General features: G+C 40.4%; 1 protein-coding gene across 1 annotated transcript in view; it reads left to right on the top strand.

Moving 5' to 3' along the window:
- Positions 1-17282, top strand: part of ARHGEF28 (Rho guanine nucleotide exchange factor 28) — a 130773-nt gene extending 113491 nt beyond the window's left edge. The window contains exon 27 of the mRNA XM_021716157.1: positions 16107-17282. Coding sequence (XP_021571832.1) covers positions 16107-16276 — 170 coding nt within the window. The 3' untranslated portion in view covers positions 16277-17282. The remainder of the gene's footprint in view (positions 1-16106) is intronic.
- Positions 17283-18048: the final 766 nt, after the last annotated feature.

Genomic DNA, 18048 nt, shown 5'->3' on the forward strand with positions numbered 1-18048 from the left:
TGGTTGCTCTGGTGGCTAGAAAGACTTGTCTAGGTATGACCTGAGTCAGCAGGTCTCAAAATTATCCCACAATTTGACTGACTATTATTAGGCATTATAGGATAGAGTTCCCACAGTCAGATGATATTGGGAAATGCTGGCTTGGGGACTGAATGGCTTTTTTCCAAACTTGTGCTCCTGTGCACTGCAACTCTCCAGGAGTGGCCCTTCCCGAGCGATTTAACCATTCTTCCCAGCCCAGCCTCTTGCAGGACAACTGTTCCTTGAAACACACTGTGGAAAAAACACTGATGTCCCTGGATGTTGAAATAAACTCACTGCATGTGGCACACCCTTCAAATACATTTTTTTCTCCCTTGGGAACGGTTGAGATCCAAATGACATATCCCAGCGTGATTTACCACATGAGTTGTATTTTGAAATCCAAATCTAGCACAGCACATTTCAGAGAGAACTTTGTTTAGCCCCCAGGCCAGCATTTGGGCCTGTGGGTGAGGGTTGATAGCCAGCCCACTTTGGGCTTTTCTGGATCAGCCTTCCAGGGCTCCTTCAGACCCTCCAAGTGATGGAAGTTGGTCGCCCTGGTGAGGTACAGGGGCTTGTGGCCTTGTGCCTCGAAGCCCCACTTGGCCTCTGAGCTCTCAGCCACATCTCGTGCTCCCCCCCCACCCTTCTTGCCCTGTGGTCCAGCAGTGGGACGTTCTCTCAGCTGTGTGGAAGGCTGCCCTGCTGTCCAGCCTCCCAAACTTTTGTCCATCTGTTTCCTCTGCTGGGAATAGCCTCTTTTCCACCCCGTACTCCCAACCTGGCCACCTGTGACTCATCTTCGCCCCAGGGTCATTTGCTTCCAGAAGCCCATCCAGACAGTCCCTCTCAGCCTGGCCGGGAGCCTCTCTGTGTGACCCTAGAGAGCCCGGTCAAAGTTTTTATTACTTCCCAGAATATTTTGTCATTTGTTTTCCCTCTAGACTTGAAAATGCTTTGTAATAGTTTATTCTATTTATTGAGACATACTTTACGTAGAATGAAAGGCTCAGGTATTAAGTCCACTGTCCAGTCAGTTTTGTGGAAAGGATATCAAGACGGAATACTCTGTCACCCCAGAAAACTCCCTTGGATCCCTTTCCAAGCAACCCCCACCCCTCAAAGCAGCTACTCATCTGCTTTCCATCACCACAGAGTAATTTTGCTTATTCTAGAATGGAATGTAATTGGACACTTGGTACCTTTTTGTGTCCAGCTTTTCTCACTCAGCGTATTATTTTTGAAAGGCTACCATGTTGCATGAATCCATAGTTGGTTCCCTTGTATTACATTCCATTGATGAACATACCACCGTTTACTTATTCCTTCTTTTGTTGATCGACAGTTGGCTTAGTTCTGGGTTTTGGCCGATATGAATAAAGCTGCTATGAACATTTTGCATAGGCTTTTTGAGAATTATGTTTTCATTTCTCTGGGATAAATATCTAGGGGTAGAACTGCTGGTAGGATAGGTGTCTGTTTAACGTTCAAGAAACTGTAAAGCAGCTTGCAAAGTGTTGTCCTAAGTACAGACCTTCTGGGTACTGAGACTAGGTCTTGCCGAACTTAGCATTCGTGAAGAATGAATGGATGAGAAGCTCAAACTAGTCTGCAGTCTGACATCCCCACTACTAACTGACCAAAAAAAAAAAAAGAGAGAAAGAGAGAGAGAAGACACTTTGTCAAGGAGATAGAAATGTTATTGGCCAAGAGTAGGTTCATGATAAGACAAAAAACAAGGGGAACATTCCTCCCTTCTCACCCTGCTCTTGGACCTGCCTGTTGTTTCAGGGTAGCAGTGTGTGCCAGTGAAACCAGGTATGCAGGTTGACACAGGGCCACAGAAGGGTCCTGGTCACCAGTTGCAGCCAAGCTCAGCTCCAACAGTTAAAATGTCCAACTCCCATTCACAACCCTCCCGCACCTCTTTTTTCAGCCCACGTACCCCCGACTCATCCACATAAACCTGTATTTCAGCCAAACTTGACAACCCTCCTTTCTTCATGGCATCTAGCATTTTCTACCCGTATGTGGTTGAAGACTTCCCACACATGGCCGTCTCTTCCCTTTGACATCCCAGGCTGCCTTCAAGGCTCAGTTTGGCTGCTTCCTCCTCTCTGGAACCTGTCTTGGCCACCATTTCAGGAAGCTGTCTTCTCGGGAGGGTCTTTGAGATAGTGTTCCCCTGTGGACAGTGTTTTTTGCTACTTAGCAGGATGTCCTGCCATTACTATACTTGTCTGTGTCTGCATCTTCCTGCTCTGTGAGGTCATAGGCTTCTTCAGGGAGGTGTGCAGAGTGATCTTCAGCAGCATGGTGAAAGCTGGGCTGCTGGTCACTGAGGGGCTAGACAGGACTGCTCTGAGTGGTCCTTGCTGTTAGTGGCAGATTCCACTAAAGAGAAGTTAAATCGTAGGATAATTCTGTGGCTTCTTCTTGAAAATAGTTGTTTACAGAAAAAGATCTGTCTGAGAAGAGAAGGGAGTGATACAAACTGAGAATTCATGTTACCTGGTGGACAATGAAAGAAAATTAGCTCTCTTTAGGGTCCAGCATCAGGTCACATGGCAGGAAGTAAAATATTAACAACCAGAGTAGCTTCATATGTCATTTGTGTGTACAAGACAATTTTAAGTCATCTCTTATGGGAAAGATGGCTCCAAGGAGTAAAGAAACAGAGCAGTGTATCCTGAGATGGGGTCTCACTATGTTATCCAAGCTGACCTTGAACTCCTGGGCTCAAGCGATCCTCCCATCTCAGCCTCCTGAGTAGCTGGGCCTACAGGCATCCACTATCACATCCGGCTCTGTGTTCTCTTTTGATTTCTGTTTTGGCCGTTGAAAATCCTAATTTTGCCTCTGTTTACAAACTGTCTACTTTTGTAATTGTACCACTCCTAAAATATTTTAAGTTTAATTTCCAGAAATGAAGAGTGATCTTTACTCTGAGAACAAGTGTAAGTATGCAAAGAATACCCAAGAGCCTGAAAAATCTCCATTAAGCAAAACATTTTCAATACATGATGTACTTTTAAAATTATAATCATTTTTGAGTGACAAAATCAAGACTTTAGTTAAGAAATATATTTCAGGATTTGCTTTCTTATAACATGTTATTTCAAGCAAATAAGAATTACAGAATTAACGTTTCTCATTTTCAAAAAGAGAAAATGTTATGTTGCCCTGAAAACTACAAATATCAATTTCTCAGAACAGAACAGGCCTGTAAGTTCTTTGACATCTCATAATTTTGTAGTTAATCAAGAGGAAAAAAAAAAGACTTTCAGACCTTTAAAATAAAGAATTGAATTACAATTTTTTAAAACGTCTGATAATAACATAATTATTAAAAAGCAGGTAGAACTACTTAGCTTGGGTGTGTTAGATTTAATTGCTTGCCTTCTTCTGACTAAAAGAAAAACACTGCATCTTGTATGCTTAAGAATTTAGCAGCTGTTTTTTTCTGTACTGAACCAGTAAGAAGTAAATGCCGCATTAAAATTCCTAGGTTGATTTCCTGCCTTACTCAGCTGGCAGAGAAATGAATTTGATTCTTCTTCTCTCAGCACAATGAGATGCATAATTCTTTCAGTGTGGGCAGGGTCAAGAGGCAGGCAGTTCCCAGAAAGGCAGCTTTTTTTGCCACGGTACTTAGAAGATTCTTAAGAAGAAGTCAATGCCATGAAAATACCACACCGTCCTTGTCATGTCATTTAATTTAGCATGCTCTTAAAGAGTTATCTCTGCTTCTTAAGAGAGAAGCCAATATTTAAATAGTTTTAGTTATCTAAAAACCGAACTCAACATATTTCTTGTCTACCTGAATGTATTATGGACAATTTCAAACAGATACAAAATTAAACAGAGTATAATAGTCACTCATATACTCATCACTCAACTTCAAAAAATTAGGAACTTATGCCCAGTTTTGTTTTATCTAGGCTCTCATTCCTAAAACACCCTGCATTATTTTGAAGCATCGATAAGCATTTATTTATCCATAAATATTTTAGTATATGTCTCTAAAAGATAAGATTCTCTTTATAAAAGAATTACCATGCCTGGGAAAAAAATAGCAATAATTCCATAACATCAACATATAGTCATATGTGTAAATTTCCAGTTGCTTTATAAATGCCATGTATGTTGTGTGAGTGTACTTTTTCCAGTTATTTTTGACTTAGGATTCAGATAAAGACCACATGTTAAAATTGTGTGTTGTAGTTTAATGAATTTTGAATATAAAAGTTTTAATTATGAAAAACTACAAACTTACAGAAGAGTATAGGAAATGTGTATTAGCCATGCACTTAACAAGTGTCAACATTTTGCCATAGTTGCTAAGATCTCTTGGCCTTTTTGTAGTTTTAAAGAAGTAAAATGCTATAGATATAGCTGAAGTTGCTCCCTCTAATCTTTTGCCTTTTTTTCCTACTCAGAGTTAACCAATATCCTAAAGTTAGTGTCTGTCGTTTCCAGAGTACGTTTTTATGCTATTGCAACAAATATGTATCCAAAAACAATGTCATAAATTTTTGATATGCATTAATAGCCATGTAATACATAGAGGGTGCCAAAAAACTTTGTACACATTTTAAGAAAGGAAAAAATGATTAAAATTGTAAAACTCAATATGTCAATAACCAAAGATGAATACAAGTCACTTTTGACTTTTGCAATTACAAGAGGTGCTCAAAGTGGTTACCATGAGCATTCAGACACTTTTGATTATGGTGAACATCTCTTAAAAATGTGTATACTTTTCTTTTTGGCACCCCTGGTATATCTCTTTGCAGCTTGTTTTGTCACTCAGCATGTGTATTCATACACGTAGCACAAATTGTTTATTTTAAACTGCTGTGTATTATTCCACTTTACAAATAAACTTCAATAGAGTTATTATTCTACTAATGGACTTGTAGGATCTTTCCCATTTTTTTCCTATTAAAAGTGATTCAGTAAACATCCTTTTATGTACATCTCTGTGGGCACATAAGCATTTCTTTAAAAGTTAATACCTAGAAGAGATGAGGATGTCTTCAGTTTTGCTAGATACGGCTGATTTCTCTCTGAAGTTGTCCCACAATGTAACTATGGCCAGCAGTATATGAAAATTCCAGTTTCTCCAAATCCTAACCAACTTAGTACTGTTAGGCTTCTAAAACTTGCCAGTCTGATGGGCATGAAATAGTAACCCATTCTTTCCATTCATACTTCTCTGATTACCCATGAGATTTCACACTGTTTCATATTTATTGACTTTTTAGGTTCCCTCTTCTGTAAATTCTCTATTCATAAAAGATTTTTCTAACTCAGCAAATTTTGGAATTTCAGCAGTGTCCACTCTTAATTATAGATTCTTTTTGAATGGGCTCAATATTTTTTATTCTTTGAGAAGTAGTTTTCAGGGAAATCGTACTTACTATGAGCACTTTTAAGACAGGAAAGGACTATTATTAAGAACTGTGCTTTTTCTTTTGTCTTCTTCTTTTCTTTTCTTTTTTGAGTCAGGGTCTCACTTTGTTGCTCAGGATGGAGTGCAGTGGCACTCTGATGACCACCACAGCCTCGACCGGCTGGGCTCAGGTAATCCACCTGCCTCAGCCTTCCAAGTAGCTGGAACTACGGGCATGTGCCACCATGCCTGGCTAATTTTTTAAAAATGTACTGTAGAGACAAGGTCTCACCAGGTTGCCCAGGTCGGTCTCGTCTTAGCCTCCCAAAATGCTGGAATTGCAGGTGTGAGCCACCATGCCTGACTGAACTGTGCCTTTTTGAGACGAAGAATCAATTGCTAGTGTAGAAACCACTCAAAATGTTGTTATTGACTGTGCTGTTCTGTCCTCTTTCCCCTGCTCCTCACTATGTTTTTCTCCAAAGCTCCCGTATCTCTCTCTGTCGTTTATCGATATCATTTTACACACACTCGATGCAGCCAACACCCGTCGGCTTCGTTTTTTTTCCTGAAATGTCCGCTTTGATGGGCTTCCATCCTTCGCCTCCCCTGTGGGCCAGGTGCTCTCCAGACCTGCTCTGTGGTTGTGCCTGAGCCATTCCTTCACCTTCTCTCCTCTGTCGCATCCTCAGGTCCTCAGTCCCCTGCTTCCTGTTTTATGGCTCGTTCCTTTATTTAATTGGGCAGATCTCTGGGACTTTCCTAAGAATGTTTCTTCCAGATTCGCTGGAATGTCTTTCTGTTTCTTGAGTTTTGCTTCTCTGACACTTGCTTTTTATCATTTGTCAGGGCTTAGAACTCTAGGTAAAAATTGTTTTCCTCTGGAATTTTGAAGGATTCTTCCAATTCCCAGGTTGCTGCTGAGAAGTCTGATATGTTTCTGCTTCCTGATCTGCTTTTTATAACCTGTTCTCACCGTCTGGATGGTCTTAGAAGTGTCTGTGTCTCCTCTTGTCTGAGTTTTGTGATATGCCTCCGTGTGGTCTTTTGTTAACATCCTTTTTAGTGGTTATTTCAAACTAGAGACATTTCCTGCAGTTCTGGGAAATAGCCTCTTTTATTTTTAAATTTTCTTCTTTAAAAAAATTACTTTGCTTCAATTTTGTCTCACTGAAACTGTTTCTGGTTTGAAGTGGTACCTCTTAGAGCCTCTGATTTTTCTTTTGTCCTTTCTGTGTCCATTTCTTCATATTTTTGTCCTACTTTCTGGGAGTTTTTTTTTCTAAACGCCTACTATTACATTGATTTCGAAATAAAATGCATATTTTATATTTCCAGGATATTTTCCTGTTTATTGTAGTTCCTGTTTTATGGAATCTTGTTTTATGGCTGAAATATCTCTTAAGTATTTCTTTGAAGATAGTAATGATTGATTCTGGAAGTTTTCTTTAGCTTTCTGTGTTCCTGAGTTGTGTTCTGTTTCCTCCAGGTCAGGTTTGACTCTGTTTATTTGGGCTCCAGCCTTCATATTTCCATAGCGTACCTACCATTTTGGATTGGTGTGGGGGTTGAATTACATGAGAGGTATGTTCAAAGCATGTAGAACAGTGCCTGGCATTCAGTAAGTGCCCCATACGTTATGTTGCTTTTATAGTTTTAAAAGTTTTCCACAGCCTATTGGCATTTATAGATCACCTTGAAATGCCCTAAATGGAAACGTAAATGTTGAACCTTTTGGGAAGAAAGTGATAAAAATATAAAAGGTTAGTGTTCTGAGAAACTTCAGAAAGCTTTCACTTCAAGAATTTTTGTACCTTCATCTATTTTTGTCAGTTTTGAGACGCGTCCCAAGTATTAGGTTAGAAATAATAAAGAAACTATTAAAGTTTAACTACTTAAGTTAGATGTTTATCATTATAAATTAAAGAAAATTCAAGTAACAGTTGTCTTTCTTACTTGCATTCTGACACACTTTTTCATGGAGAGAAGAATGTGAAGTTACTGATTTAGCCCAAAAATTGCTAATAATTTTTAGCCTATTTTTCTATTTCATGACCTATAATTTCGGTAAATTTATGGGAGTGAAAGTCATCCTGAGTGTTGAGGTGGGAAAGAGTTGAAGACTGCTATCTAGTTCAAGTGCCTAAGTTTACAAATGAGGAAATGGAAATTCAATAGTATTGGCTTAATAGGAAAGGCCCTGTAATGCAATTCTGTCTTGACTACATTTTCAGTTTGAGTGTGCTAAGAAGACAAGGACTAGACTGAATGGAATTCTGAGATTCTTTATAGACACAAGAATCTCAAATTGGTGTTTCCCAGTGACTGTATATTAGATAAAATTTTCAAGTAAGGTATTCACCAATTTATTCATTCACTTGAAAATATACATTGAAAGCTACTACTATTATGACCTGAAATTCAGTTTGATATATTTGGACTAGCTGTAGTACTTTTTATTTCCTATTTCTTAAGCATTACTTTTTTTTAGCTTTAAGTGATCTAAAACTTAAAAGACTCAAGAATAGAAATACAAATTCCAAGAGAGCCTTATCAACTCATTGCTAAGAACAAATACACCGAGAGTATAAAATGAGGTATTTTCCGAATTATATTTTACCTAGGAGATCTTATTAGATTTTCTAGGCAAGAGCAAAACCCATAACTGAAACAGTATCATACTTTTTTATGGGTGGCTATAAACTCAAATGAACCTTCTTCATGTTATGGCCTAGGTTCACACAAGTTGTGTATCTTTCTAAATAAATATAAACCTATCATGTGCTAGGCAATGACTTGTCATACAGTTGCATTAAAATTTACCTAAACATACTAGGCATCCAGAGGCAGTTCTAATTTATTGCCACAGTTCTTCATTTATGTCAGATACACAGAAGCTAGACTGTAGCATCATAGTCCAAATATATGGGAAGCTGTGGGCTTAAAGTTACTATAGAAAGTTTCAAACATATACAAAAGTAAAGAGAATCATTTTATGCACTCCATCTACCCACAGCCAATCTTAGCTCAATGCTTTTTCTCTCTTCTCTTACATTGGGTTATCTTAAAGCAAATTCAGGATATCCTATCATTTCATCCAAAAACACTTCAGTTGCTTTCTCTAAAAGATAAGGACTCCTGCTCAATGAATATTTGTATACCTCACCCTAAATAGTACCCCACAATTTTAAAATAAAAATTAAAAGAGAAAAAAAAGATAAGGACTCGTCTTCTTTTTTGACATGATCCCAATATCATTAAAACACCTACAAAAATTAACAATTGTTACTTAAAATCATGCTGTTAGTAGAATTTCTCTTTCTCATAAGCATTCTCCCTACCCCATCTTGGTTTGTTAGAATTAGAATCCAAATAATTTCAGATGTTGTATTTGGTTGATCGATCTCTTAAGTCTCTTTAAATCTAAAATTCTCCTGCCTCTTTTTTAAAAAATCTTAGAATTATTTGTTAAAAACACTGGGTTTATTTGTTGAAAAGATCAGTTCTTTTTTTTTTTTCTGAAATATTTCCCACATTCTGCATTTTGCTGATTGCACTCTCCTGGTACCATCTAACTTATTCTGCTGTCCCTATATTTCCTATAAACTGGTACTGAGCATAGACGTGTGATTCGATACAGGCTTTATTTTTTGACATTGAAACATCTCTGTAGATGGTAAATTTCCAATTGCACCTCATCCATGTAACACACAGCATCGGCTTCTCTTTTTGTGATTTTCAAGTTGATCCTTGGGTTCAGATGTTGTCAGCTTGATCCATCCATTACGAAGTTTCACGTCCGCTTTTCTCCAAATGGTTTTAGCAGCCATTGATAATTATTGCCTGGATCCACTATAGACATTACAAACAGAGTTATGAGCTTATAAATCTAGAAAATCTCAACTCTTTCCAAATTCTCACTCCTGATTTTTCTGGCATCTTGATCGTTTATTGTCTCTTAGTCTATCAAATATTTATAATTCACGAATGCGCTGCTCTCCAAAGCATGCTCCAGGGAACACAATGCAGTAAGGTACATTAATGAAAAAAGGCTCCCCAGGTTTGGGAGATTCTGCATACTGATTTTTCCCCTAAGAGATTTATAAGACATGTGAGCTATTAAAGCTCTTGAGGAAATTTGACAATTTAAAAACTTGGTTTACCAGGATTCCATCAACCTAGCTGACTACTGTATTTTTTTTTTTTTTTTATCATTAATACCTGTTAGATCCTGTTTAGAGAAATACACTTTGAAATGCACCTCAAGGAATGGGAAAACATAGAAACTCTTGCCCCATGCTCCATGGGGCTCGTGATGTGAAGTTCGTGGCTTCTTAACAGTGGCACCTTCTTGGACAAGAAAGAGTAAAGAGTGAATCAAAGTTCAGACAGCAGAGAGGATTGAGGTAGCATGTCTCCTGTTACGACAATCTCATCTTCGTTGTATCAATTACTTTAATTTCTGTTTCTTCTCAGCATCACTTATATAGCCAATACTGACTATTCTAAATATGTTAAATACTGATTTTAAAAAGTCTAACTCTCACAACTTTTAAAAAAACATTACACAATTTGCTGTAGGACTTTGCAAATTTACACACGTACACACCACAGGCATTTACAAACACACGTATCCCCGGCCTGAAGCACACTTCAGCTTTTTTATTTCAAGTGCTGTAGTGGTACATGAAGAAAGGGAATCCGGACACTATTGTACAGGGTTGCTTCAGATAGCAACTCCAGACTGGTTTTCATGCCAGAGGCTCACATCCTGTTTGTGGCTCACTGTGGAAAATTGAGTTGAGCAAACTTAGGGACAGAGACCAATTTTCCTTTGTTCTGAAGATAACTTGAGCTCTGTACAGTAAATGTTTTCCATTAGAAGAAAAATGTTGTGCATTAATGCTCCTGAGAAAAAATAGTGATTGCCAGTAATGCCATCAGGAAACAATTTTTTTAATGTTTCAGAGTGTAAGCATGAATCAATCGCTAAATAAGGAATACAACTTATTTTGCAGAGTTGGAACATTAATGACAAAATCATTATTTTTGAGGTAGAGTTATTGTAGGACAGTGTGAATTTTGGCTGTAGGAACATGTATGAGGGATATGGTAATAAGTACAAGTCAGAACGCTCAATTAAAATAAACAAGAACAGAGCCAAGGTTCAGACACACAAAGCTCTGTTTTTGTGATCTTTGCTGGGGAGAACGGAGTGGGATAAGATGGAGAGAGGGCTGGTCAGCACGTCACCAGCTCTCTCAGCAGAAGACTAAACACACTTCACACAGCACTGGGCTTCTGGGTGTCTCACCATGGGCACTGGGGAATTAGAGGCAGGCCTTCACAGTTGATGTTTACGGTGAAAGTGAGACGGTTGCTTTTAGATTTAGATAAAATTTTCCTTTCCAAATGATCACGATTGAAAATGCTTTTCTAATCAGAAAAACATTCAGAAAAAGGCAAAGACTACGTTAATTAAATATTTCAAAATCATTGGCAGCCCTTTTCTACTTGTCACAGGTCTGTTACTCTTAAGTTTGCCATTCACGGGGGCAGATCAAGTGCAGATTTTGATGACAAAAAGAATCTTTCCCTTACGTGTTGTTGGGAAGACTGGAGGTGTAAGGATGGGACAAGTGTCACAACGACCTTGAAAACATTTGGCATGCACCTTCAGGGGACACATTTGATCACATGTCTTAACCTACAGCAGTTGAAACATGCATATTCCTTTCCTTCTACCTCTAGAGTATTCTTTGGTGACTTGCTGAGCCCAAATCAAATGCAAAAATTCACGTAGAACATGGGAAGTTAAAGAGGCCTTCAGTGATTCCAGGTCATTCCCTCATGAACTGGAGTCCGAAGGGGAGATGACTTGCCTAAGATGACATTTTGCCTTGGGTCTAAAAGGTTTTACTCATGTCACAGTTTAGAGGGCAATGGTTCATTCAAAATAGGACACGTAGTTGCATTTTTACACACTGCGTTTTTAGTCTAGTCTTGAAAAGAACCAATTATCCAGATGGCTCAAAAGCAGAATGGTGAGACCGATGGAAGAAAACTGATTCTCTTCATTGTCGGTTAGAAATTTCAATATCTGGTGAGCAGAAAAAAGCATGGAAGTGATGAACACAGATGTCAGCCAGAAGGCTGCAAGTAAGGGCAGAAGATGGGGAGGTTTAGGGAACCAACTGGATAGCAGTACTCCACGCATGCACGTCTCTTGGTGGCATGGGCATTGCCTGCTCCATAGAGCCACATGGAAAATGAATGGTGCCCACCCAAGTAGGGATACATATGATTCTTTGAAACTGTTGCTAGGAGACTAACTTAGACTCCACAGTGATACTCATCATGTGAGTTATGGAACTTTCTGGCAGAGGCTGAAGTTTTAGTGTGTGAACAAAAGCAGAAAAACTCTGAACCAAGATTCTACTTTTCCACTCAATTTAACCAAGCTTTGGGGCTTTTATGTGTTTTAGCTTATTTGTCTTTATTTTAAGGGTGATAATTCTTACGGATATAGTAAGAAACAAATTCTTCCTTTTATGTCAAGAGGGAAAGTCTTGTTGAGACTCTTGGTTGAAAGGTTCTTTGTAGTTTGAAGTTTTGTTTCATTATAATACTATTTGGTCTTTGGTCGACCAAATTATGATTGTATGGCTATTTCTTTGCTTATTAAAAATAAAGTATTCGGAAACCCTGACCCCATTTCTCTGGAGTCTGTGTCTCCCATAAAAAATTAAATAAAAACAAAGTATTCTGTCTTTATATTCAGCAAGTCACAGGCGTTTTGATTACAAATGAAATGGGATGATTAATTTTCTTCCCTCAAGAATTCTGCGTTCTGAGTCAGTGAGGTTTAATTTTGACAAATGTTTTATTTCAGTTTACAGTTCTACATGATGACCATATTCTCTAGGGTGAAAAGTGTAGAAAAAGGTGGCTGGCCTTGAGAAATACACTATCGCTGTGCTGGTTCCTTCAGGGTTGAAATGGAGTAATAAAGTCAGGAATCGCAGAGCGGTTTCTAATTTCAAAGACAGACTGTCTGACCTTGTCTACACAGTTCAGGTAGAAACCGAGGAGGAACATGGAGAAGGAAATTGAGTTCCCTCCTGGTGACACACAGCTACCACACCACCCAGCAGTGTATCTGGAATTACAGTGCAGGCCATTCACCTGAGGGCACAACAAGCTCTCACCCAGAAGTGTTTTTCTCCTGCATTTCCATTCGTATTCGACAAAGTTCTGATTAAACCTCTACATTCCTCCTAAGCTCTCTCTCTCTCCCTTCTTCCCTTCCTCCCTCTCTGCCTTTCTCTTCCACTCCCGTTCATTCTTGGCTGTCTGTCTTCCTGAACTAGAGCCTCCAGTTTAACTTAAGGAAAAAAAATATTTCTGCTACGCATTTGGTTCGGCTCTTCTCTTGAAGCCTTAAGGAGACTTCCCAGATACCTAGACTCACCAGCATTTTGGATATTTTGCTGCATGTTTCGTACCCCAAAGGAAGGACACGTACGTGGATTAAGGACTCCCAGTGTTTCTCAGCAATCCCTTCCCAGCTGCCTCATTCAGTAGGTGACTTTTCGTTTGCAATGGAGTGATTCTGGTACCCTGGCAAGACCTTCTGCTTGCAAGGAGGTGGCACTGTGGTGGCTTAGGTGACCTGTTCATTCTGCCAGTATCTGCTAGATGGAAATTTTGAGGTATTTTTTGGAAGTTGTGTAATATTAAACATCAGCAATTTATCTGGGAAAATTTGTTTTAGAGGGAAAACGACTGGGAAAAGGAAAGGACTGTGTGTTGTGGCCACAGACAGACATACTTTGTCTCCCAGCATGGTGAGAAATAGGACTGAGCGCATTCCAGGTTGATTTTGTAGTGTTGCTGTGATAGTGAAATCCTTGTCTGAAAATATTTGTGTTTTCCTGATTAAGGGAGGTTTCTAATTCTAGTTCTATAATATTTGCCGTGTCAATTTTGAGAGATTCCACGTGTTTTTTCATCCTTCCTCCCCACCCCCCCTTTCTTCCTTCCTTCCTTCTTTTGACAACTGACTCTTCAAAAAATAGTATTTAGGGGAGGGAAAGTATTCGCCTTCCAGTATCTCTTAATTCAGAAAAACTGCTCAAGCCATTTCCAGCCCAATGAGAAATAAGTCATGAGAATCTTGGTCAGATAAGCAGGACATCTTCACATGGCACTGGTCCTCTGGAGTTCAGATCTAGCTTTCCTCCCAACTGTGTGATGCTGAGCAAAGATTTTAACTAGCCTGAGCCTCAGTTTCCCAATCTGTAAGTTGTGGGTTCTAGCTTGGTGATATGATGAGTATGAAAGAACTGGGACAGCTCCTGTGCCTGGAGGAAGCCCTCTATGGATGGGGGCAGTTAGAGATGTCTTCAGCTGTCGCGTTTTCAGTCGTTAGTGAGTTCCTGGGGTCCGAGGTGCAGGATTTGGAGTCAGGGTCAGCAGAATCAAGTCCCCCCACTGTACGTGCGTTTTTGTCCTTTTGCCCATTGGCACGAAAGGGTCAGGGATGGCCCGAGTCTTCGACCAGAGCTGTGGCTGCAGCCTCACCCCTTCGCCTCCTAACCACGTCCCCTCCCCCGCCCAAAGGTCCTCCTCTGCGTCGGAGGCACCACTCTTTGGGGTGACCTTTGTCTGCTTCCTGAGGCCTGGCTGCTCCCCCCCATCAGCCCTCCTGTTGGAAGGTGGGATGAAATGAGCAAGGGCCACCACCTTCCCAAAGATGGAGCCTTCTGGGGCCATTTTGCCCGCCATTCCTGCCCAGCCTTGCTTACTGCCTTCTCTAGCGAAGATCCTTGATAGGTGGGCAAAGGTCACAAGCATTTTTGTCATGAGATGCCGGCAGATAGGTGTATCCATCTGAATAAGAGAGGCGTTAAATGAAACATGGCGAGGGTTATCATGGCTTCTTGTTAATGACTGGCAAAAGAGCAGGTGGCCTAAGCGGACCTTGAACAATTATTATAATACTGTAAGAAAGGGATACGCAGCCATAAAAAAGAACAAAATCATGAATTTTGCGGCAACCTGGATGGAACTAGAGTCTATAATACTGAGTGACCTCTCACAGAAACAAAGATCCGAGTATCACATGTTCTCACTCATATAATGGGCCTTAAACATCCAATGCAATACTATACGAAAATGACTGACAGTACTGGGAAACTATGGTGGGGGGAGTGAGATGGGATTCTGTCTGGGAACGGGGAAACACCCCATATCAACAGGGTGCCTGAATGAAACGCAATTGTATACCTAACCCTTAACTGTACCCCACAACTTCATAATACAAAATAAATAAATAATTAAAAAAAAAAACTCGAAAGGTCACGTCCAGAGAGCTCTCAAATAGCTGAACAGGTGGCGGTTTCTGGAGGGTGATAAACCCAAAAATGCTGTGGAAGCTCTGCACCCTTCCCCCATGCCTTGCTCTGTGCTTCTCATCATCTGGCCACTTATCTGTATCCTTTGTAATATGCTTCATAATAAATGGGTGAATGTAAAAAAAAGAAAAGAAAAGAAAATGTACTCAAGACATTGTAAATTCACATTTTAATAAAGGCAAAAGTTTAGATGAAAGGAAAAAAAAAAAAAAGAAAGGGATTGGCAGTAGTGGGAAACTGCCAGAGGAGAGGGGTAGGATTGGCAGTTGAAGGAAACTGCCGGGGAGCGCGGGGCACACCTCATCGACAAGGGCACCTGCGAAATGAACATTTGTGTGCCTGACCCTAAATTGTACACCACATCTTGGAAAAAAAGAGCAGGTGGGCCTCTGGCCATCCACTCTCCCTCCCCATTGGACTGCCCCACCTACTCCACTTATGGCCCCAACAGAAGCTAGTGAATTGTCGTTTTGCTCTATGGCCAAGACTCGGAGAGTGGTCAGTGGAACAAGTGCAGAGAAAACGGTTTGCAGCAGGTGTTTCTCTTCAAATCAAATCTCCCTTTTAAACCACAGTGTTGGAGGGTTTTACAAGGAAACGAGTGCACCATGCCCTGCTGTTGCTAAGTAACCAGGAAAAAAACAAACCTAATCATAGTTGAGATGGGCATGATTTTCCCGAGGAAACTAGCTACTCTTGCTAAGTACTCTGTGTAGTATTCACAGATTTGCATAACGGTGAGGTTGGGGGGCTCTCCTTCAGTCTTTATCTTCCTTCTCTCCATCCCTAACCCTCATCAGTAAAAGCCCAGATACATTATTGGAGTCCTGAGGTCAATTCTTGACTTCCAGGTTCAATGAGGGAAGGTGGTTTGCAGATGCAAATACGGGTTATTACATACAGCTGGAGTGTGTACTGTATTTCCGAGGCCTTCATCCATTTTTTGAAAAATAAATGAGCTCCCCTTTCTCGGTGGTAGCAGTGATTTAACGTCCCATCAATGGTGATCGGTTTTTATTCGCTTGACATTTCCCTAGGATTGTTTGGTAAAGGTGATTTTTAGCCACAGGAGATATTTGTGCACACATGGAATACATCTTAGTGATTTTGATGCATTCATTAGACGTCCCTTGTGTTCTTTCTCCCTGGGCTTGGCCATCCTCCTTTTGGCTGATGACATGGGTGGGCCCTGCACTTCCTAATCTCGGAGACACCTGCCTGGTGGGGCCCAAGCTGACTCTCCTGTAACCTGTGATGTCTGTTTTTTGCAGATTTGGACAGCTCTCAGACTGAGTCCCCAACCCTCCAGGACTCGAATTCACACCACCCTCAGCTGCAGACATTCATAACAGAAGCGAAGCTAAATCTGCGTACGGTGACAATGACCAGACGAGATGGGGAAACTGGAGATGGAACCGATGAAAATATTGTTTACCTCTAATTGTGTTGTCATTTTCCCAAACAAAACAAAACACTGGCACTTTCGGGAGAAAACTGTTTTTTTTTTTCCCATTTCTTACCCATATGTGTGTGATTGTGTCCCAATTGATTTAAGAATAATATTTAATATTTCATGCAAGTTCATTTTGGGGGACATGCGTCTAATAATTAAATTATTGAAAGCATCTCTGTTGGTATAATCTTTAACTTGTCACACGCCTGATCTCAGATTTCTGGAGGAGAAACTGACTTGAATAAGCAGAAGTATTTTAAAAGTTGTCTTGACTCTAGAATAAAATTCCAATATTGCGTTTTCTACCAGATCATTGGGCTTTCAATGCCTTTTGAGATCTCCATGAAAAAGTTTGGAGTCAAAGAGTGATTATTCGCAAGAGGTGAGCTTTCAGAGTCATGGCTGCCTGTTGCTTATCAAGAGTGGCCTCAGTGCTCCCAGAAGGCAGAGGAAGACTTGGGAAAGGCCTTCTCTCAGCTGGTGTTGATGTGCTAATTTCTTTTAGGGCATCAAAGGTGCTGATCTGTCACAGTCACCATTCAACCAACGTGTCCTGCTGGGCACCTGTTGGGACTGGACGGCCACTGTGCCAGGGACATAGTCTGGACACACCTGGGACCTGAGCCTGCCGCTGCTGGGTTTTAAGCACAGTCCTGCGTCACCCTTCAACACAGCCCAGAGCCCCACCCCCTAGCAAGTCAGTTCTGATGTAAATATTGAAAGCCCTTGGAGCCCTCCCTCTCTCAGATGGCCTGTCCTCTGGAGCCCCACCGCCACCAACTCCTTGGAAGAAACTCTTTCCCTGCAGCGTTTTAAGGACAAAACTGCACTCTTGGCGACGTTTGCCCCTTGGATGTGCTTTTCCCAAAGGAGAACCGACACATCTGCCTTCAGAGTGGGATGGGGCCCTGTGTGAGAAACCAGGAAATATTTTCATCTTGTTCAGAAACCCTTGTATATGTTTTGGTGTCAATAAATATCTTTGACCTCATTATTTTACTTTGTAATTTTACCATTCAGCGTGGGAGCTTAGTAAAACACACATTTCACACACACATACAGTTTCCCCTTAGGAAGGGTAAAACTAAAGGAGGACTATTAAATTCATTCAGGATTATGGCACTTACCAGGACAGAGATGTGACAGGAAAGGAAAGAAGTTCACCTAGATACCAATTTTATTTTATTTTATTTTTACATGTATACATTTGGAAAGGAGAGGAGATTTTATTTTATTTTGAGTAAGAGTCTCACTCTGTCACCCAGGCTGGAGAACAGAGGTGTGGGTATAGCTACCACAGCCTCAACGGACTGGGCTCAGGCGATCCTTCCATCTCAGCCTTCCACGTAGTTCCAAGTGGCTGGGACTACAGGCACATGCCACCATGCCTGGCTTATTCTTATTCTTAGTTTTAGTTTATTGTGGAGACGAGGTCTCACCATGTTGCCTAGGCTGTTCTCGAACTCCTGGGTTCAGGGAACCCTCTAGCCTCTGCCTCCCACAGTGCTGTGATTTTAGGTGTGAGTGACACCGCCCAGCCCAGATCCCAATGTAAAAATTTTGGTCCTACCTTAAGTTGTTTACCTACATTATGTTTTCAATTGGGCAAGTCAAACTTTCATTTTTTAAGAATGTCTTTTTGGGGGACGCTTTTTCTGACTTTTACTGCTTCTGGCTATTTTTGTCACAATTATATGAAAAAGTTCAGTGACTAATCTAACAGAATGGATATAAATTATTAAAATTCTAGTCAATCACTT

The sequence above is a fragment of the Carlito syrichta genome, unplaced genomic scaffold, assembly GCF_000164805.1.
Source record: "Carlito syrichta isolate Samal-C Ts95f unplaced genomic scaffold, Tarsius_syrichta-2.0.1 Scaffold308202, whole genome shotgun sequence".
Taxonomy (NCBI): Eukaryota; Metazoa; Chordata; class Mammalia; order Primates; family Tarsiidae; genus Carlito; species Carlito syrichta.